Genomic DNA, 22,665 nt, shown 5'->3' on the forward strand with positions numbered 1-22,665 from the left:
GCTTGGTAATTCACATCTTCACACCAGGACTCCTTATTTTGTTTAAGTCATAATAATTACAATTGTCAAAAACAAAGCAAAATAAAAACATATAGTTTTCTTCTGTAGGGAACTCATAGACTATTAACACAATCACTGACTTTTAAGTTTTTTTCTGTGCTGAGCAAAGTGAAACTTTCAACAACAAAAGTCCTTGAATTAATGAATACACAATGCCTGATAATTAACCATTAATAATGTAACTAATTAATGTAATTACAGGCAGGTAAGTTTGAAAAGAAGAATCCAGATGGGATGGTTAGTTTAACTTCATGATCAGTATAGCACCTATAGCATAACTAATTATGTTAGTTTATGATATGAAAATGCAAGTGCAATCTCTGTAGTTCTTAGTAATATGGGGATTATATAGAAATTATGATTGTGGTCACTCTATTCTATGTGATAGATGAATAATGATAAAATTATAGACATTTTAAAAAGCATATGCAATATGCTAATATACTTACCACTTACTAATATGTGATACTAAAACTTATGTAACTAACATATATTCTTTATGGGTTAAAATGAGAATAAATTAGTTCTGCTCTCATTGTGCCCAGTATATAAGAGTGAAAGAGAACATATTTCATATACTGGCCTTATGTATCAGCATATTGAGAAGGACTTTCAACAGATGAACATTCATTATGCTATTATAATTTTTTAATCAAAATTACCTTTTAATAGCTTGGATTGCCAATTGCCTGTCTCTAAATGTACACCTTTCTCCTTCATATCTTCAACTGCATGTTTCATAATTATAGCATTTTTATTTTCTTTCTTTACTTTTGTTTGTTTAAATAAACACAAGGACTGGAATTTTACCTCAGGAAGCAAGGTCATTTATAATCCTGTCAGGTTATTATCATTTATTACTCCAAAGGCAAACATATGAGAACTGTTTTTATGTATTAAAATAACATTTTCTGCATTAACATAGTTGTGTATAACTCAATGTAGATAACACTAAAGTTATAATTGCTTCCAGTTATTTTAGAAATACTGTTTTTTATTAACCTGAAGAACAAAAATACGTGAAATAAAAAGAAAAATTTTTAAGCAAAATAAATTTCTGATTGTATTGACTAAGCATTTTATAAATTTAAACTTAATGCAAAACATTTTTAATCTTGTTAAGATGTTTGCACATTTAAGAGTACATGCCACAGTTTTCTCTTCTGTCCAAATTCTGCTGCTGAGTATCTTCATTTGCTTCTGGGCTACCTCAAAGCCTAACTCAAATCATGTTGAGTTTGCCTATCTAATTGTGATTGTTTAAGCATAGGATTGCAAGGGACTTTGAGAGTTGAATACCTGCAGACCTTGAATATCCTGGTCAGATGTTGATAGCTCTTGACTAACTTTTGATTGTCACTGTCTATTAAATCCACTTAGCCAAGTTATAATGGCAAAAAAAAAAATATGGCTTTTAAAAATTAGAATGTTAAGACTAGTCTCCTTTGGATAGTTATAAAATCTTATGGCTGACTAAGTCCTTAAAAACCACTTAGTTATTTGTTGTTGTGTTTGAGAAAGCCTATACCCAGAGAAATTATCCTGCTAAAAAAATATATAAAAATTTCCATTGCTAGCCTGTTCAGCCCTTTATTGTCTATTTTCATTTTTTCACTTTGTTGTTGTTAAGTGCTGTCAAGTTGATTACGACCCACTGTGACCCAGTATAGGGTTTCTGAGGACCTGTTGGTACTCTTGAACTGCCAGCTTTGAGGTTCAAACTGACTTTGCAGTCCCACTCATTAATCCACACCTGGACTTCACTTTTTCACTTAAATGTCATTAATTTGTAGTTATACTCAGAATCTGAAAATAGATTAACAGAAAATATGGACCAGGTTTCAAACTTTCACTTAATTGTCAATCATATAATAAATATTGTTGTAAATGCTGAAATGTAACCAAAAAAAGAAAGCTTAACCAAATAAAAGATTTTTCTAGTTAAAGAGTAGCATATTTATTTATATTCCCCAGTTTTATGCATCAATATTTTATACTGGTTTTTTTTTTTAATATAATTTATGATTTGCTCTGAAGTTTTCCTAAGAAATATTGTTAAGAGTTAGCTGGTAGTTTTCCCATGAATTGTTTTTTCATGGAATTGTTTCTATACTAAAGTGCATTTTTATTTCTTCCATTTAACTCTTTTCCTACTTTGTATTCAATTTACAAACCCCACCTTTGTCACCCTCTCAGTAAATCCAAGGTACGGTACCAAGTAGTCATTGAATATATCTATTTTAAAAACATAAAACCCTTAAGGAGACATCTTTTTAAACTTAAGATTATGTGCATACATGTGTGTAAGTACATACGTACATATAAGACATTTTTGCAGAACCAAATTACACAGATTCCAAGCATTTTCTTAAATTGTTTCTCTGTATTTTAAATTATAGGTTTTGTTTTCATGCAATATTATAATTTATCTAACACTTTTATAAGTGAAGATGAACATATGAATTAGAAATCTACACTTTGCCTTTTTGGGGTGCTTTTCCAGTCCTGTTGTTCCATATATTTTATTTTGGAAGTTACTAAATGTCCTGTTTTTTCCTGTCTTGTTCATTGGGCAAACAGGGGTAGATGGTCCCCCTCCCTAGATAGGAGACGACCTCCTAGCCCCAGGATTCAAATCCAGCATGCGTCTCCGGAGAATGACAGGTACTAGTCACCTCCTCCTCACAGAAAAGTGGCTACTAGAGGCTTGTTAGGCCACCAAGTGAAGGATAACAAAAAGAAATGTTGGTTACGATCTTTTTCTTTTTAGGTGCCAAAGCCAGTTGTGTTGTGCTTCCACAATAAATATATCCAACTTTAATAAAGCACCTCAGAGTATTTGTTGAAATGAGGACAGCATGCAAACATTTTCACATAACAAAATTGGGTTCCAGTGGAAGAGTTTTATTTTATTTTATTTTTTATTTTAATGAGCATTTGTTTCATCTTAATGACTTTCTGGGAACATATATAAATATCATTTTTATATTTGATTAAATAAAAATTCTCAGGTGCTTTGTAGTATAATGGAATTTTATCTTAGAGACTGTTTTTTCTTATATTGATTCATAGTTTAAGCTTGTCTGTCTTTTTTTGTTGTTATTATGTAAGTTTGTTAATAATAAAATTTAGTTTGGGATATATTTTTAAATGTCTGATTAAAGTAGAACCATAGTTCTTATATATTTTAGGAATATTGTGTTTTTAAAAAAGTGTTGTCAAGGACTAGGGCCAATCAACAAGGTAGGTTTTTAAAAATAGCATCAGTGTTTTGAATCTACTTCATGCCTGTATGCCAGAAGTACTACACTATGTATTTCCCATTGCTTTGTTATCTTCCTCTCTTGGGGTTAATCCAGTTCTCCTGTTTCTTGGTGTTTGATATATATAGTTCTACATTTCAAATATTTTTACTCTACCAATTACAAAACTTCTTTGGACATTTTGGATATTTCTCTTGTATAAACAGAAATAGATGCCATATTTCAGAAATAGAACAAATAGATAAATGATTGTATAGACTTCTTTTGGTGTGGAGAATGAATATACCTGTGTACATAGTAGACTAATTGTAGCAAGTTATAAAATCCATTTTTTTAAATATACAATCAGAATAGCAATAGAAAGAAAACCTAAATTTTGCCACTGGGGGAAAAATAATGTTATTTTAAAAATGTGGGCAAAGACCTCAAACTGGTATTTCATTAAGATTTCAAAAATATTTTAGTCTTTAAGACAGATAAACACCTTGCATAATTTATATATGAAATTTATAATTAATTATTTTACTTTTTAATTTCTAGGAATAGGAAAATTAATATCTTCAGTCTAAAATTTGTTACAAATGTCGTTTTTTCCAATAAGAGGAGAAAATAATTGTAAAAATCACGTCAAATTTTACATCCATATTGATAGCATTCATCCAATAAATATTTGTTGTAACCCTACCCTGAGTACTATTTCAAAGGTTAAGGGTAACAACAGTGATTAAGAAAGGCAAAGCTTTGGCCATCAAGGAACTTAGAATTTTCTTTTAGAAAAGATAATCCTGGAAGTCTGAATTCATCCCAACCAAACCAAACAATGGATTTTATCTTAGGTAATGGTATTTGAGTATGGTATTAGGTGCCACGGAGTCGGTTCTGACTCATAGTGACCCTACATATGGTTTCCAAGGCTGTAATTCTTTATAGGAGCAGAAAGCCTCATCTTTCTCCTGCAGAGCAGCTGGTAGTTTCCAACTGCTGACCTTGAGGTTAGCAGCCCACTCATAACCACTAAGCTACCAGAGCTCCTTTGGTCAATTAAATGTGATGTTTTGTAATGTATATAAATGTAAATGTCTCTGATCAAGCAAACTGGAAATTCAAATAATAGTGTCAGTTCTTACATATCTGAGATGTCATTAGCTTTTTTTTTTTTTTTTAATGATATTTCAATTAATTCTGGAGTATGATATCCCAGAATGTGTATATAGGTGTAAGGGTGGATTTTAGGGGCAGAAATGGTCCTTTCAGATTATCTTGTTTAGTTTAATAACTTTACAGACAAGAAGACTGAGACTAAAGTAACTTGCCCAAGGTGTTACATCAATTCTTTGATTTTTATTGTACTTTCTATCATACTCTTTAAGGAAACTCTTAATACACAATTTAGAATATACATTGAATTTTATTTTTTGTAATTAAGTCTTAGATTTAACCAAAAGAAATATGTTTCAAACAGCTTTTTTTATACTATGAGTCACTACAGTATGGAATAGAAATTAATTATAATAACATTTTATTAAATTATAGGAATGACATGTGCCCATAAAAAAGAGGAAGTATGGCACCTAATGCTGAATTCATGGGTAACCAAGCCAACCACTTGGCAAAACTTCAGCAACATTTGCATTTCCTGTCTTACCAGCTTTATTTGTTCAATGAAAAGTTTATGTCAGTTTTTAATTGAAGCAAACATGGCATCAAATTTGGATAAAATGAATGTTTATAAAAATTTGGGCTTTGGTGACTTTAATCAGGAAAGTATTTTCAAAAGCAGTGATAGCTTATACAGTTGGCCTCTGGATATTCTGAATCAGGGCCATATTTTATTGTTTTGGAAATAACATTATAATGTAAAAAGTAAAATTTTGTTTATGAGAGTTCTCTGGTTTTCTAATAAGTTCAAAGAAGTGAAGAAGTATCTAGTTGCTTTCTTATTTTTCAAGCATTAGCACACATAGACACACACACATACATATACACAAATTTTCACATATCATCTCTCCATAAGTTTATTTCAGTAATATTTTTTATGCCATCTGAAACGGTACCATACATGTATTGATAATTACCATTGTTGCTGTTGTTAAGTGCCTGCAAGTCGGTTATGACTTATAGCCACCCTATGTGTAGGGTTTCTGAGGAGCAGCTGGTGTGTTTGAACTTCTGACCTTATGTTTCAAACCTACCTTGCAGTCCAGTGCATTATCCAGCAGCACCACACCTGGACTCCTATAATTAAGATAGAGGTGGATTTTTTTTTGGATCATGAATTTTTCTTAGAAAGTGTAGGCTATCTAAAACATTGATGAGAGAAAATATACACAAATTTGGAACTCAAGGAATGTCAGAAATTCTTCTATCATTTTGATTTCTTTATGTTCATCATGTTCTCCATTATCTATGCTTTTGAATAATGCCCTCCATTTGAATGAAAGAACTATAACCATGCATTGACTCAAGTGGTCACAATCTTAACTGTAAATAGCATGGTGATGGTGGTGGTATGCTGTGGAGTCAGTTCGGACTCATAGCAACCCTGTATAGGATTTCTGAAACTGTAAAGCCTCCTCCCACATAACCTCTAGTAGTTTCAAACTGTTGATCATGAGATTAGCACCCTGACTCATAACCACTAAACTACCAGAGCTCCTTATTAACAACATACAGGAGGACAAATGTGTCTTGATTGCACACATCCACCTTCACTGCAAGGAGCACAATGGCTCCACACAATAAGCACTACACAGTGAAACACAAGCTTCTATCTCACCAGCTCTTCTGCGGGAGCAAGAAGAGTCTTTGTGTTCCCTCAAAGATTTAAACTTGGAAACCCTATAGAGGCACTTAACAACAACACTGCATATGAATATTTCTTATTTTTGTTTATTTTATTCAAATTTATATTTCCAGAGCTTATAAGGAGTCCTGGTGTGGAGTTGTGGGTTAATGTGTCAGACTGCAAAGTCGTTTGAACTACAAGGTTGGTGGTTCAAGCTCACCAGCTGCTCCTTGGAAACCCTACACAGGGTCACTATGGGTTGGAACTGACTCGATCGCACTTCACAACAACAACAACAACAACAACAAAAGGAAACTAGATGTTAGAGGCTTGCATTTCACACTAATCCAGTGTGTAAGTCATCTAGATAGTCAGCCAGAATGTTGCTTGGTGCTGTTGAGCCAATTCCAACTCATAGTGAGCCTATGCACACAGCATACACACAAGTATATTCTTAGAATATCATTATTAATTCTAATGAAAACATTATGTGCAAGGTAATTTTTACTTTGTTCTCTATGTAGCGTATACTATATTTTAATTTTATAAGTGACCTTAAATAATCTTGTTTTTAATAAACATACAGGCTTTAATTTGATACTTAAATTGATTTGTAATATTTGCAGAAAATATTTATTTAGTTTATGTCTTCAGGGAATTGTTCTAACTGAAACTAGTCCATAAAGCAGAATAAAAGTTAACATATGAATATATTTTAACAATTACCATTACTTTTCATGAGTTCATTTTATGAATTGCCATAGTGAATAGAAAGAAAAGGAATAATAACTAAAAATGGAACTTATAAATAATTTAAGTTTAATTGAAAAAAACACCAATTTTCTGATTACTTTTGCTTCAATTTAATAATGATATAACTGTTATTATATGTTGTGTTTGAAAATACACTGCTGTTGTTAAGTGCCATCAAGTTAGTTCTGATCCATAGCGACCCTGTATAGGGTTCCCAAGGAGTGGCTGGTGAGCTTGAGCTAACTACCTTGTGGTTCAAACTGACTTTGCAATATAGCACATTAACCCACAGTGCCACACCAGGACTCTGAAAATACATTCATAGCTCTTAAATATTTTTATTTGTGCCTTATGAACTAGGAAGTACAAAGCCTGAGTCAATCAGCTATTAAGTTGAAGTTGATAAATCAGGATTTCTTCCTCTTGCATGTTTGAAGCAGACCTGGTTTAAATCATAGAAATATTCCTTATGAATAATAAAATAATGATAGCAAAATTTTAACAAGACTAAAAGACATGCTAAAACCAGAAGGTAATAAGACTTCCTGTTGTCTAGTGATCCCTCAGGTAAACATCAAATCATTGAAAACCACTGGATGGAAAAGTGGTCAGAGCCCTAGGGACATGAAGCCTAATGGTGGTGTCCTCACCAGTTAGTTAGTCCCTTAACTTTGGAACTCAGTTTTCTTATCTGTAAATTTAGTTAGTTGTAGTTGAACTAGCTGAATTCTAATGTCCTTTAAGACTTTAAAATTGAGTTCAAGCTGTCTTCTGTTGCATCAAGATAAAACATCCATTGGACCATAAAAATCATTGACATCGTTTATAGATAAGGCAGTAAACCATGAAACATTTCTTATTTGCAGCATTTTATATTTTAATGATACCAAGAAAATAATTCAAAGTTTTATTTTCAAATTTATTTGGTTTAAATTAAGCTGGATTTTTTTTTTTAGGGCTAGTTAGTTGTTTGCTCATTTCTTAATCATCTATCCAGCAAATACTTATTAAGTAGCTACTACATGCTGGTGTGGTGTTCTAGGATAAGCACTTGCTGCAATGTCTGCGGTTCAAACTTAACCAACTGCTTCTTAGAAACCCTGTAGAGGGTTGATATGAGTTAGAACCACTCAAAGGCATTTGACAACAACATGCCAAAACTCTCAAATTCATTGCCATCAACTTGATTCTCTGACTCAGTGAAGCTGTATGGAGTTATTGAGGCTATAAATCTTAATGGGACAGAAAGCTTCCTCTTTATCTCAAGAAATGGCTGGTGGATTTGAACTGCTGATCTTGTGGTTAATAGCCTATCAACCTAATAAGTAATACACCATGCCATCAGTGCTCCATGATATGCATTGATATTATAGCAGTGACCCAAACAAAGTTCCTGACCACAGTGAACTTAGAAAAAGTAGTAAAAAGCAATGGTGGTTACACGATCAGTAATTTCAGTGGTATAGTACATGAATATAGATTTCTTGTGCTAAGCTTTCCGATTTTACTTCTCCCAGTTATTTGTTTATTCCAAGGAGTAACTGTGTTTAAAGTATATATAAATATTTATTACTATAACCTAAAATTTGAGATAGAAAGGACATTAGAATTTTATATACTCTTTTCTTGCTTTATACAGATTTATTACAAGTCAGTTAAATGTATGCCATTTTAACTCAACTCAAGAATTCATTAAAGTGGTTAGAATAATTATAAAGATATATCTTAAGTAAGAGTCTGTGGGATAATCTTCTATAAAAGAATGTTTCACTGGTACTTTCAGAGGAAATTGTACATAATTAACTGGAGAGTTTGAAGAAAGAAAAATCTGATGTATGAATCTCAGCATGAATATACTTATCATCTGTTATTTACTCTGTGATTGATACTCTTAAATTACTGTATTTGCTTTCAAGAAACAAGTTATTATTTTAACAATACTTTTACAGTTACTAATCCTAGTTGTAAATAATATCACAAATACTACGAATATAAATACTTTGCTTTGTTGTTAAGTGCCATTTAGTTAGCTTTGGTTCATATTGACCCTATCCTGGATTTCTGAAGAGCAGCTGGTGGGTTTGAACTGGTGGCGTTACCAGTCCAGTGCTTTCCTTGCAGTGTCACAATATAAATGCTAACAAAATATAAATAGTAGGTGAATTTTAATATTACTGTTTTTTCGTCTGCATTACCATGCAATGAAGAAACTGGAGTACAGAGAGGTTTTATTTAACTTGACCAAAGTTACCTGACTAGCCAGAAATAGCTGAGATTAAACCCATACAGTCTGAGTCTATAGTCCATTATCTTAATCTCTAGTCTACAATGTCATTTATGTCAGAGATGCGGTGTGGCCACTGCTGTTGAGATTGTAAACTCTGTTCATAACCTCTTTTGATGCCTCATGACTGTATGAGTTAATGCTAATTACTTATTTTAGAGAATATATAAATTGAGAATGCCTCAAACTCCTCATCCTTAAAAAGGATAAGAGGGTAGTTTGAGATTGTCAGAAGTTTAGGGGAAATAATGCGCATAAACTAATCATGCTAGTACGTAGCATGAGCCCTGGTGTGGCCCTGTCAGATAAGCACTGGATTGTTAACCAAGCTAAAGGCAAGGTTGGCAGTTCAAACCAACCAGCTGTTCTCAGAAATCATATATAAAGTTGTTAAGAGTCAGGATAGACTTGACGACACAACAGCAAGCTATTAGAAAATGTTGGATATTAGTATCCTGAGAATCACCACTCTTGTTATTGTCATCATTATCATCAGTCACTGTGATAATCAAGCTGGTTTATGAATCCTTTAAGTTTTAGAACATGAAAAGAGGAGGAAGAGTTTGAACGTTTCACAGAAGTGACACTTCAATAGGGACAGGATAGATTAACAGAAATTACTAGGGACAAATGAAAAAAAAAAAAAAAAGGAAAGTACTAAAAGATGTCTATGACTCTTTTATTGTACAGACATTGTAGAAACACCTTCTAGATTCTTCACACTCCTCGCACTGTTTTCCCTTAACTCTCTGACTCATATCTTTCAACCCCTTCCTTATTGGCTTCCCTACTAATCTTTGGACATACAGGCCTTATGCCTTTGTACTTTTTCCTCAGTTTGGGATACTGTTCCTTGAGATATATGCATGGCTAGCTCCCTTGTTTGAAATGGTTGCTAAAATGTCAACTTCTCAGTAAGTACTTCTTGACCCACTCTAGCCTTATAATACTGAGACTCATTTGTATTTTATTGCTGTTAATCTTTGGCACTGAAAAGGATAAGCAAGGTCAATTTGAACTACAACATGAAAAGTTTAAACTCACCAAGCACTCCTTGTTGTTGTTGTTAGATACCATCCAGTCAGTACCAACTCATAGCAACCTTATGCACAACAGAATGAAACACTGCCCGATCCTGGGCCAACCTCACTACTGTAGCTTGAGTCCATTGATGCTGCCACTTGCTATTCCATCTCCTTGGGGGTCTTTCTCTTTTTCTTTGATCCTCCACCTTACCAAATATGATAACCTTCTCCAGCAACTGGCCCTTCCTGACAATATATCCAAAGTATGAGAGATGAAGTTTGGCCATTTTGGCCTCCAAGGAGAATTCTGGCTGTACTTCTTCCAAAATGGATCTATTGGTTCTTTTGGCAGCCCATGGCACCTTCAATATTCTCCTCCAACACCAAAACTCAAAAGCATCAATTCTTCTTTAGTCTTCCTTACTCATTGTCCAGCTTTCGCATGCATATGAGGTTATTGAAAATACCATGGCTTGGGTCAGGCGCACCTTAGTCCTCAAGCTGACATCTTTGCTCTTCAACACTTTAAAAAGGTTTTGTGCAGCATATTTGCTTAATGCAATATGTCATTTGATATCTTGACTGCTGCTTCCATGAGTGTTGATAGTTGATCCAAGAAGAATGAAGTCCTTGACAACTCCAATCATTTCTCCATTGATAAGAATGTTGTTTATTGGTCCAGTGGTGAGGATTTTTGTTTTCTTTATATTGAGATGCAATCCATACCAAAGGCTGTGCTCTTTGATCTTCATCAATAAATATTTTAAGTCCTCTTCACTTTCAACAAGCAAGTATCATCTGTATATCACAGGTTGTTAATGAGTCTTCCTCCAATCCTGATCCCACATTTTTCTTCATGTAACCCAGCTTCTCAATTATATGTGACTATAAGTATATGTGTATATACGGTTGAATAAGTGTGGTGAAATAATACAACCTTGTCGCAAAGCTTTCTTAATTTAAAAATATTCAGTGTTCCCATATTCTGTTTGAACAACTGCCTCTTGGTCCAGGTACACATTCCTCATGAGCACAATTAAGTGTTCTGGGATATTGATACTTCGCAGTGTTGTCCATAGCTTGTCATGATCCACAAAATCAAAAGCCTTGGCGTAGTCAGTAAAGTGCAGGTAAACATCTTTCTGATATTGTCTGCTTTCAGCCAAGATGCATCGGACATCAACAATGATACCCCTCGTTCCACAGCCTCTTCTGAATCCGGCTTGAACCTCTGGAAGTCCTCTGTCAATGTATGCTTGCATCCGTTTCTGTATTAACTTTAGTAAAACTTTACTCACATGGGATAGCAAAGAGATTGTCCGATGATTTCCACATTCCATTGGGTCACCTCTCTTTGGAATGGGCACAAATATGGGTCTCTTCTAATCAGTTGGCCAGATAGTTGTCTTCCAAATTTCTTGGCAGAGATGAATGAGTGCCTCCTGTACCGCCTCATTTTCTTAAAAGATTTCTATTTTTATTCCATCAATTCCAGGTGCCTTGTTCTTTTCCAATTCCTTCAGTGCACCTTGGATTTCCTCCTTCAGTATCATTGGCTCTTGAGCATATGCTATATCTTGAAATTGTTGAACATTAACCATTTCCTTTTGGTACAGTGACTCTGTGTTTTCCTTCCATCTTCTGGTGATGCTTTCTGCATCATTCAATAATTTGCCCAGAGAATCTCTCAATAACGAAAGTTGAGGCTTGATTTTTTTCTTCAGTTTCCCCAGCTTGAGAAATGCTGAGTGTGTTCTTCTTTTTTGGTGTTCGATTCCAGATCTTTGCACATTTTGTTGTACTATTTGGCTTTATCTTCTTGAGCTGATATTTGAAATTTTCTGTTCAGCTTTAAGACCTCCTCATTTCTTCCATTTGCTTTAGCATCTCTACGCTGGAGAGCAAGTTTCATTGTACCTGGAAGAGTACATGGCATTCTCAATAAATATCTACTGATTGAGTTAGTTAAAACCCGTAAAGATAACATATTTCTTAAGGCTACCTGAAGCTGATGATGAGAATAGAAGCATTTATTCTCTTAGGAAAGTTGTCCTGAACACTCTTAAATCCAAATAAAAATGCCCTGTATTGTTGCACTTCATTTCCCTTTGAGTTCAGATACCTCCTTCTGCTACAGACCTTATGATGCCACCTCTTTTCTTCCCTTCCTTCACCAATTCTTCTGATGTAGATGGCTTCCTTTCTTGTGCCTCAGAAGAAAAGTTTCTCTTCCCACCCATCATCTCCTATTGATTTCATGCCTCATCTGTGTTATGTCCTCCTCTACTCTGCAAGGTTCCCACAAGACCCTCTAGTGACCATAACAGAAGTAAAGCAACAACTGCTCCTTATTATCAGAAAGGATCTTATATTTTAGTATTTTCCGAGGCCTGTATCAGATTTCATGGCTCCTTCCTTTCCTGAACGAGGGTGCTAACCTTCTCCACACTGTTGGTTTCCTTCCACTGTCTTTACCAGACAACGTATGATAGAATCAATTTAGGAGCCAGACAAACTTAAGTTCTAATCTCAGATCTGCTACTTACTAACAGTGTCCTTACCTTGTTTCTCATCTGTAAAATAAAGATGACACCTTCTTAATGGATTGTCATGATTGCTAAATAAGTCAGTTCTTCCTCAGTGCCTGACATAGTTATCTTTCAACACATCAAGCACCCTCTTTTCTACCAAATAAAGGAAACTGGTGAGTGAGTGATGTCTCACTCATCAGAAGTAGAATATCAGAGAGTCAAGAGGCGGAAGCTTACGATTGGAGGGACAAGATAGTGTAAACCTAGTTTTTGGCAATAGCAGAAGAGATGTGAGATGAGTAGTCCTGGAAACCTTCCCACCTGGTGAAAGCACCCTTTGTACTTTGCTGTGTTTATAGAGTGCCTAACCAAACCAAAACTAAACCCACTGCCATTGAGTTGATTCAGACACATAACAACCGTATAGGATAGAGTCAAACCACAGCATAGGGTTTGCAAGATTGCGGAAGCTGATCACTGCATCTTTCTCACAAGGGTTGCCTAGTGGGTATCAGTAAGCAGCAGAACTTTACCACTGTGCCACTAGGGCTCCTTCTAGTGCCTAAGAAGATCTGACATTTACTGGACATTTAATTACCATTATTGTTGTTAAGAGCTATTGAGTAGGTTCCGACTCAGAACGACCTTATAGAGGCATTCTGAGGCTATAAATCTTTTCGGGATCAGAAAGCCTCTTCTTTGTCCCTTGGAGTAACTGGAGGGATTGAACTACTGACCTTGTACTTTGCAGTCCAGTGCTTATCTAGAGTCACATATGTGACATTAATATAAGCCGGTGGTTATCAGAAAGGGAGATCAGGAGAGAACATTAAGTATTATGGAGAATCAATAACCAATAAAAAACACACATTTTGTGTTGTCTGTAGGCTTGTGTTTAAAATATGAGTGTTCTTGAGCACAGTATTTTACTTTTATAAATACATAGTAGGCAAGATACAGTTTCGGTTTAATAGGCAAGTATGAGCTGCCTTATTCCTATAGGTTATTGTTAATGTTAAATGCCATTGAGTTGGTTCTGACTCATAGCGACTTTGTATAGGATTTCTAAGGATCAACTGGCAAATTTGAACCACTGACCTTGAGGTTCAAACTGACCTTTCAGTCTAGCACTTATCCTACAGCGCCACTTATGAAACATTATTTTCATGGGGAAATACATCTCAGATTACAAGTGTTCAGTGTCCAGTTGTGCTCTGGGAACATAGGGTTAATTGAGAATTTTATCATTTTATTTGTGATATGTGATTATGTTTTTTAAATGCCATATGATTACAAAAGCACCTTTTTCTAAAATTTACTCTAATTAAAAAAATAATAATAACAGTAGTGATTTAAGAAGCTTTCATGTTTGTCAAACATGTTTCACTACACATTTTTCTTCTCTTCATAATTTTGTGGGGAAACAAAAGCAAACCTTTGTAAAACCAAATTTCAGTTTGGAAAAATGAAGGGAAAATAATCCCTATGTGGTTTTTAATCACCTGAATGATTACAATCACCAATCACATTTGCCATCATTCCATTTCACCCTTGAATTTGTGTACCCACCAGGGGAGGCAAAATTGCCCAGCAAGGGTCCATATTGAAATCACTGCAGTAGAAATAATTGTCTAGACTAATGAAATACCAGCTTCTTGTGTCACCTGTTGGGCATTTGTGTCTTCCACACTGCAGCTATTCTCTATGCTTCTTTTCCTTTCTTTTTTTTAAGTGTACCAACTTACAAAATCATTTAGCTAAGAGAATTGCCATTTTTCACATCTACATTTTAAAAAAAATCATTGCATGGTATTAATGTAGCTTTATTCATCATATATTCTGTATTTCTTTAACATTTCATTCCACAGGCACTCCAGAAAGTCTGAAAGATCTAGCACCCAAAAACAGATGAGGAAAGGCACTACCTCTGATGCAGAAAGGTAGGCTTGGTGTTGTGCTGTGCTTTCATCTTTTGTTTTGTTAATAGTCTCAGGGGTGCCTGCTCTCTCATTTTACATCAGTTCTTAAACACAAAATGAGATATGCAAAGTCAACTATGTCAATAATTCTACTTCTGTATGGTCTCATTCAAGAAACAAGAAAAAGGTACTTGGAAGGAATTACTTAATCTTAGGGTTTAAAATAATTCTGTTTAAAATAATTTCCCTTAGTGATCATTCTAATTACAAAAGAAGATGAATACACACTTATTCCTGTATACATTTTTAGGACAGTAATAATTTGATTCTGACATCATTAAATGGTATCACTGATTCTAGTACCTGAAATATAAATATTTTGAGTGTCTTTCATTTATTATTTATCTGAATAGTATCTTTTTCTTTACATTTCTTTTTGACAGATAGTCTAAGATTCTGCTTGTACATTACAACCAAAGATATTTGCTGAGTTAATGTAAAAATTATAAGGGATTTCTGGCATTGAAATTTGATTCAATTCCAGAAATATTTTTGGATATTTTTAGGCTTAAGATATTGATACTTTTTCAACAAAGCTGTAAAATCTACTACAAAAGGATAACTCATATAAACTCATTTACCTATTATCCAACAATAATTGAGAGCATATTGAGGTTTGTAGGTAAAAATGAATAAGTGCATAAAATTGCTATAGTTGTTTATATAGAAAGATGCACAAGCCACAGTGACTACACAGAAATGTAGAGGAATGCAGAGAGGGTGAATTTAAGGAAATGCTTCACTTGTGCTAAATCCAGCTAGATGAAAGCAGATGTAAAAGTACATGATACCATGAAAGGAAACAATGTAAGAAAACATTTGAGACTTGAAAAATACTCTTGAGCTTGGGAAGCTATGCTGTTTTGGGATGGATGGATAGAGACTAGGCTTCAAGAAAGGGGGAGAGATAGCTAAAAATAAAAATGGAAGAATTTTAATTTCCTCTTTATTCATCCATGATGCATTGATAGACTTTAAATATGGATAGCAATTGATCAGTTTTGAGTTTTAAAATGAAAGGACATTTGACAACATTTTAAAAGGTGCATTGAAAGATCCAAAGGTAGAGACGGCACCAGCTAGATTAAGAAACAATCTGTACAATTTAGAAATGCATTCAGTTAACAAAAATGTGCCAACCTCTGTGCTAAGTGCATGAAATTAAATTTTGAGCAGCCAAGAAAGAATGAAAACTTCCCAGAGGAAATCATAACCCTGAGTCATTGTGGGTTTTGTTGTTAGGTGCCATTGAGTCACTTTCGACTCATAGTGCTATTGTGTAGGGTTTCTAAGGAGCAGCTGTTGAGTTTGAACCGAGATCAATTCTGTTACAACTCATGGTAACTCCATGTGTGCAGAGTATAACTCCTCCATAAGGTTTTCAAGACTGTGACTTTTCAGAAGCAAATTTCTAGGCCTGTCTTCAGAGGACCTCCCTGGGAGGTGGGGGAGGGTGGTGTTCAAACCATCTCCATAGTCAAGTGCATAATCGTTTGCACCACCCAACTCTTCCACCATTGAGTTAAGATCTGAACAGTAGGTGTTATATGGGTCAAGAGATGTGTGTGAGGGGGAAATGCAACTTTCTTTTCCTAATGGTATGGAGATATTGTATATTTAGGGCATTTTATTTAGAGTAACAAAAGGATCTAAGCAATGCAAGCAAGTGTTTGGGAAGAAATTTAGTTTTACAAAGGGGTTTGTAGATGGACTTTGAGGAGGGAAATGAAGCATAAAGCTCATTTATATATATAAAGACAATAATCTAAAAATGCAATTGTTTTTATTTACACACGTTTAATCTCAAATTAACTAAATGCAATTTCTTTGTTAACTCAAATTCCTTAGGCAAGTTCTTAATCTTTCCCAACCTTTTCATATACATGATTTCAGTGCTATCAACAGGATTCAAATTTTCCCTCAAAGTCATATACTTTTTATTCCATTCATTTATTTAAAGAATACTATTTATGAGTAATTTGTACAGTTATGGATTTTAGAATATATCAATAAACAAGTTTTTTGATCGTAGGATATTACTTTACACAGTGTTGTATATGTTAAGAGGTAACTGAAGGTGTGTGATGCCAGTTGAGTAGTATTTGGGCCTCTGAAACTTGGGACAGTCATCTGTGGATAAAACAAAAACAAGAATAGCAAGAATACTCCCTATCTCAAATATTAATGTTTATATTACTCCTGAGTTTACTTTATTATTTGTTTGAATATATTTAAACCTCTTCATTGAATTTTATCATAGTATAAATTACATACCTAGTTTTTAGTAAATTGTTGAATGTCTGATTCCAAAAGAAGAAATGACCCAGTTTTTATATGTTCTCAATTCTGCAGAAGATATTGTAAATTTACATCTAACTGTAATGAATGGATTACATAGTATGGTTTGGACTCTGATTGTTGACCATTGGTAGCTAGCATCTTCCCAAAAGGACTCATACCACCCCTAGGCTTCTGGCAACCTATGATCTTTAATGATTGTACTTTCAGATGCCATTCATTGGCCTCAACACATTTTTTTCTAATGAGGAATAGCCTTGTAAACAAATATTTTGAAATATACAGTGACTAGTTGTAAGTGACACACTGTGGACAACATTGTGAAGTATGAGTATTCCTGAACATTTGTGCTCTTGAGAAATCTGTACATGGACCAAGAGGCAGTTGTTCGAACAAAACACAGGAATGCTGAATGGTTTAAAATTAAGAAAGGTGTGAGACAGGGTTATATTCTTTCACCATACTTATTCAACTTGTTTGCTGAACAAATCATCCAAGAAGTTGGGTTATATGAAGAAAAATGTGGCATCAAGGTTGGAGGAAGACTTATTAACAATCTGCAATATGCAGATGATACAACCTTGCTTGCTGAATGAAAGTGAAGATGAATTAAAATACTTACTGATGAAGATCAAAGAGCACAGCCTTTTGTATGGATCGCATCTCAATGTAAAGAAAACAAAAATCCTCACCACTGGACCAATAAACAGCATTCTTATTAATGGATAAAAGATTGAAGTTGTCAAGGACTTCATTCTTCTTGGATCAACTATCAACACTCACAGAAGCAGCAGTCAAGACATCAAACATTGTATAGCATTAAGCAAATCTGCTGCACAAAACCTTTTTAAAGTGTTGAAGAGCAAAGATGTCAACTTGAAGACTAAGGTGTGCCTGACCCAAACCATGGTATTTTCAGTAACCTCATATGCATGTGAAAACTGGACAATGAATAAGGAAGACTGAAGAAGAACTGATGCATTTGAGTTATGGTGTTGGAGGAGAATATTCAAAGTGCCACGGGCTGCCAAAAGAATCAACAGATCTGTATTGGAAGAAGTGCATCCAGAGTACTCCTTGGAATACAGGATGGCCAAACTTTGTCTCTCTTACTTAGGACACATTGTCAGGAGGGACCAGTTGCTGGAGAAGAATATCATGTTTGGTAAGGTCAGCGAAAAAGAGGAAGACCCCTAGCGAGGTGGATTTGCAAAGTGGCAGCATTGTTGGGCTCAAAAACTGCAACAATTGTGAGGTTGGCCCAGGACTGGTTGGCTAGTGTTTTGTTCTGTTGTGCATAGGGTCACTGTGAGTCGGTACTGACTTGATGGCACCTAACAACAACAACGGTTGTGAGTAGAGGACAGGTAAAACTGATTCTCTCATGTCTAGCCATTAGAAGCAATGCTTCAAATCCTCTTGAATTTGAAGTTTCTTAGAAAGATTAGTTTGGCTTTTTACGCTCATATGAATCATCTTCATGAACTCATAGCATGATTTCAATATTCCATTCTAGTAACTTTTCTTCTTTTAGAACCTACATTGCTTCCTGTCTGGAGATGTTGTGTCTGGACTACTAATTAAAATTGCTTACTTATTCATTTTAAGTTCTGTTATTGTGATTCAAAGAGTCTGTACAGACCTCCGATAAGGCATTGCTGTACTGCTTAGTCAAAAGGAACCATTTGAAGGCTTGATCTTAAATACATTGTGCATATCCATGCTTAACAAGTTATTAAAAAAAAACACCAAAAATCTCAGAACTACAACCTGAAGCTATAGTAGAAGCAATTCACTGAGAATTCATTTGCAGCAATAGGAAGTCTGATAAAGACTGCAGGTTTTGGTGAGAAATGTGTTTTACTTTTATGTCCACATCACAATATAACAACAATAGGTATGGATTTAGCTCCATGCTGCATAGATTTTCATTTGGAAATGGAGAACTAAAATCAACACAATTAGACTTGCATTTTCTCTAGATGTCTCATTTTTTTAGGAAGCAGGATAATATTATCTAACATACAAAATTAAATTGGTGGTAATATTAAATGAGACAAAATTTAATATTACTATGAATTCACATATATGTTGTTGTTGTAGGTGTCACTGAGTGTTCCACCTCAGTGACCCCAATGTACAACAGAAATATAGCCCAATCCTGCACCATCCTCATAATCATTGCAGTGTTGGAGCCCATTTCTACAGTCATGTGTCAAATCATCTCATTGGAGATCTTGTTATTCTTTCACTGACCCTTGCTCGACTTTACCAAGCTTGATGTTCTTTTCCAGGAACTGATCTTTCCTGACAACATGTCCAAAGTATGATGCCTCACCATCCTTTCTTCTAAGCTATACTTCTTCCAATACAGATTTGTTTGTTCTTCCATGATACTTTCAATATTCTCCAACACCAAATGCATTGATTCTTCTAAGATCTTGCTTGTTTATTTTCTAACTTTCGCATGCATATGAGGTGATTGAAAATACCATGGCTTAGGTCAGGTACTTTAAGTCCTCAAGCTGGCATCTTTGCTCTGTCTTGAGTAGCAGATTTGCCTAATGCACTATGTCCTTTGATTTCTTAACTGCTGCTTCCATGAGTGTGGATTGTGGATCCAAGTAAAATAAAATTTTTTAAAAGTTCATTTTTTTCACTATTCTTCATGATGTTATTTATTGGTTCACTTGAAAGGATTTTCATTTTATTTATACTAAGGTGCAATCCATACTGAAGGCAGCATTCTTTCCTCTTCATCAGTAAGTATTTCAAGTACTTTTCTCTTATAGCAAGCAAGGTTGTGTCATTTGCCTATTGCAGATTGTAAATGACTCTTCTAAATCTGATGCCCTTTCTCCTTCATGGTCCAGCTTCTCAGCTTATTTGTTCAGCGTATAGATTGAATAAGTATGGTGAAAGAATACAGCACTAATTCACACCTTTTCTGATTTAAACCATTCAATATCCCCTTTTCTATTGGAACAACTGCCTCTTCTATGTACAGGTTTCTCACGAACAATTAAATGCTCTGAAATTCCCATTTTTCATGATTTAATCCATAATTTCTTGTGATCCGTACAGTTAAATTCCTTTGTAGAGTCAATAAAACACAAGTAAATATCTTTCTGGTATTCTCTGCTTTCAGCCAAGAACCATCTGACCCCTACAATAATACTTGTGCTATATCTCCTTTTCTGAATCTGGCTTTGAATGTATGGTAGCCCTTGTCTATGTACTGCTGTAACCACTTTGAATTATCTTTCAGAAAATTTTTACTAACGTGTTATTTATGATATTACTAAATGCATTCCACATTCCATTGAGTCACCTTGCTTTTTAATGAGAACAAATGTAGATCTCTTCCCATCACTTGGCCAGGTAGCTGTCTTCCAAATTTCTTGACATAGATGAGTGAGCATCTCCAGTGCTACATCAGTTTGTTGACACATTTCAATTGGTATTGCATCAATTCCTGAAGCTTTGTTTTTCACTAATGTCTTCAATGCAGCTTGGACATATTCCTTCAATACCATTGGTACTTTATCATATGCTATCCCCTAAAATAGTTGAACACTGGCCAATTCTTTTTGGTACAGTGACTATGTTTCCCTTCATCTTCTTATTATACTTTCCACATAATTTAATGTTTTTCCCATAGATCCCTTAAATATTGGAAGTCAAGATTTCACTTTTTCTCCAGTTCTTTCAGATTGAATAATGTGAGAAATGCTGAGCATGCTTTTCCCTTTTGCTTTTCTAACTCAGGTCTTTGTCCATTTCATTATAATACTTGACTTTGTCTTTTCCAGCTAACCTATGAAATTTTCTGTTCATCTCTTTTACTTCATCATTTCCTGCAGTCACTTTACTTATATATTTATTTTTTAAACTTTTTATTGCAAATTGAGTGACTGTTTATAGACAAGATCATCAGTTTTTACATTAAACAAATAACACTTTGCTTCATCTCAGTAATTGCAATTCCCTCCATGGAATAAAAGTTATCACACTTCCTCCCTGTGGTTCCTCCCTCCATTATGCCCACCTTTCCATTCCTTCTCAACTTTGTCCTTAGGAACATATATACATGTTGTCCCTTTGATTTTTAACTACTGACCATTCTACCATTCCGAGTGAGCATATCCTACTAGTGCTGTTGTTCCCCCTATATACCAATCTACTGCTTGGTTGGAATTTGGGCCATGAGGGTTTTCAAAAGCCATCATCTCTTTCTGACCAGTGCTCCTGGTCTTTTTTTCTTTTATTTTTTCTGAATAATGTTGAGTTTTGTTACACATATTCTGCTGCTTTATCCAGGATCCTCTAATGTGATGATTTTCAGAGCAGTTGGTAGTGGTAGCTGGCACTATCCAGTTCTTCAGGTCTCAGAGTAGTAGAGTGATATTCACATGTTCCATTAGTCTATTGGACTAATTGATTGCAAGCATCTTAATTTTTCATCTCTCTTATTTCTTCTGCACATGGAGAGATCAATAACTGTATGTATGTATGTATGTGTATATATATATATACACACACACACACATGTATTCCATTCTTTTTCCCACACCCATTCAGCATGAGTCTCTGTCCATGTATCTACTCACAGAACATTGCTGTACCAAGGTTGTATAGATATCACTATTTACCTCTATCCTCTTTAGCCCTTATATACCTCCCTGTAACTTAACCTATCTTCATCATTCTTCTGTCAACCTCCCATTTCTTATATATTGCCCTCCCCATTAGCCAGTGAACTACTCTCCCTTTCCATATACCCCTGTCTTCCAGTCACTTTAGCTTCTCTGTGTTAAAGAGCAAGTTTCAGAGATGTTCTTGATATTTTCTTTATTTCCTATGTTTCAATAACCTTTTGCTTTCTTCATTTAAAATGTTCTTCATGTCATTCCCAAACTCCTGTGGTCTTTGTTCTTTAGCATTGAATGCATCAAATCTGTTCTTGAGATGGTCTTTATATTCATGTGGGATATACTCAAGGTCATATTTTGGCTTTCTCAGACTAGTTTCAATTTTCTTCAGTTTCAGTGTGAACTTGCATATAAGCAATTGATGGTCTGTTCCACAATCAGCTTCTCATAGTTTTCATAGTTGTATGAATCTTATCATATCACAGACATTAGTGTATTTCGAGCTAGATCTTGAAATGTCCTTTCAATTTCTCTTCAATTTGTTGTTCCCACCATAGTAAACCATTGTTGTTGTCAAGTGCCATCGAGTCGGAACCGACTCATAGCAACCCCATGCACAGCAGAACGAAACAATGTCCGATCCCAGGCCAACCCCACTACCGCTGCCACACTTTCCAGCCACTGTTCCCTCCTGACAATATGTCCAAAGTATGACAGACGAAGTTTAGCCATCTTGGCCTCTAAGGAGCACTCTGGCTGCACTTCTTCCAAAACAGATCTGTTGGTTCCTTTGGCAGCCCATGGCATTTTTAGTATTCTCCAACACCACAATTCAAAGGCTTCAATTCTTCTACAATATTCCTCATTCACTGTCCAGCTTTCGCATCCATATGAGGTTATTGAAAATACCATGTCTTGGGTCAGGTGCACCTTAGTCCTCAAGCTGACATCTTTGCTCTTCAACATTTTTAAAAGTTCCTGTGCAGCAGATTTGTCTAATGCAGTACGCCGTCTGATCTCTTGACTGCTGCTTCC

The 22,665-nt window shown here is 34.9% G+C and overlaps 1 protein-coding gene across 1 annotated transcript in view; it reads left to right on the top strand.

Moving 5' to 3' along the window:
* Nucleotides 1-22,665, top strand: part of LOC102835640 (regulating synaptic membrane exocytosis protein 1-like) — a 678,398-nt gene that overhangs the window by 490,329 nt on the left and 165,404 nt on the right. Inside the window, 2 exon segments of the mRNA XM_006835784.1 lie at nucleotides 2,641-2,724; nucleotides 14,570-14,641. Coding sequence (XP_006835847.1) covers nucleotides 2,641-2,724; nucleotides 14,570-14,641 — 156 coding nt within the window.

The sequence above is a fragment of the Chrysochloris asiatica genome, unplaced genomic scaffold (genome assembly GCF_000296735.1).
Source record: "Chrysochloris asiatica unplaced genomic scaffold, ChrAsi1.0 scaffold00019, whole genome shotgun sequence".
NCBI lineage: Eukaryota > Metazoa > Chordata > Mammalia > Afrosoricida > Chrysochloridae > Chrysochloris > Chrysochloris asiatica.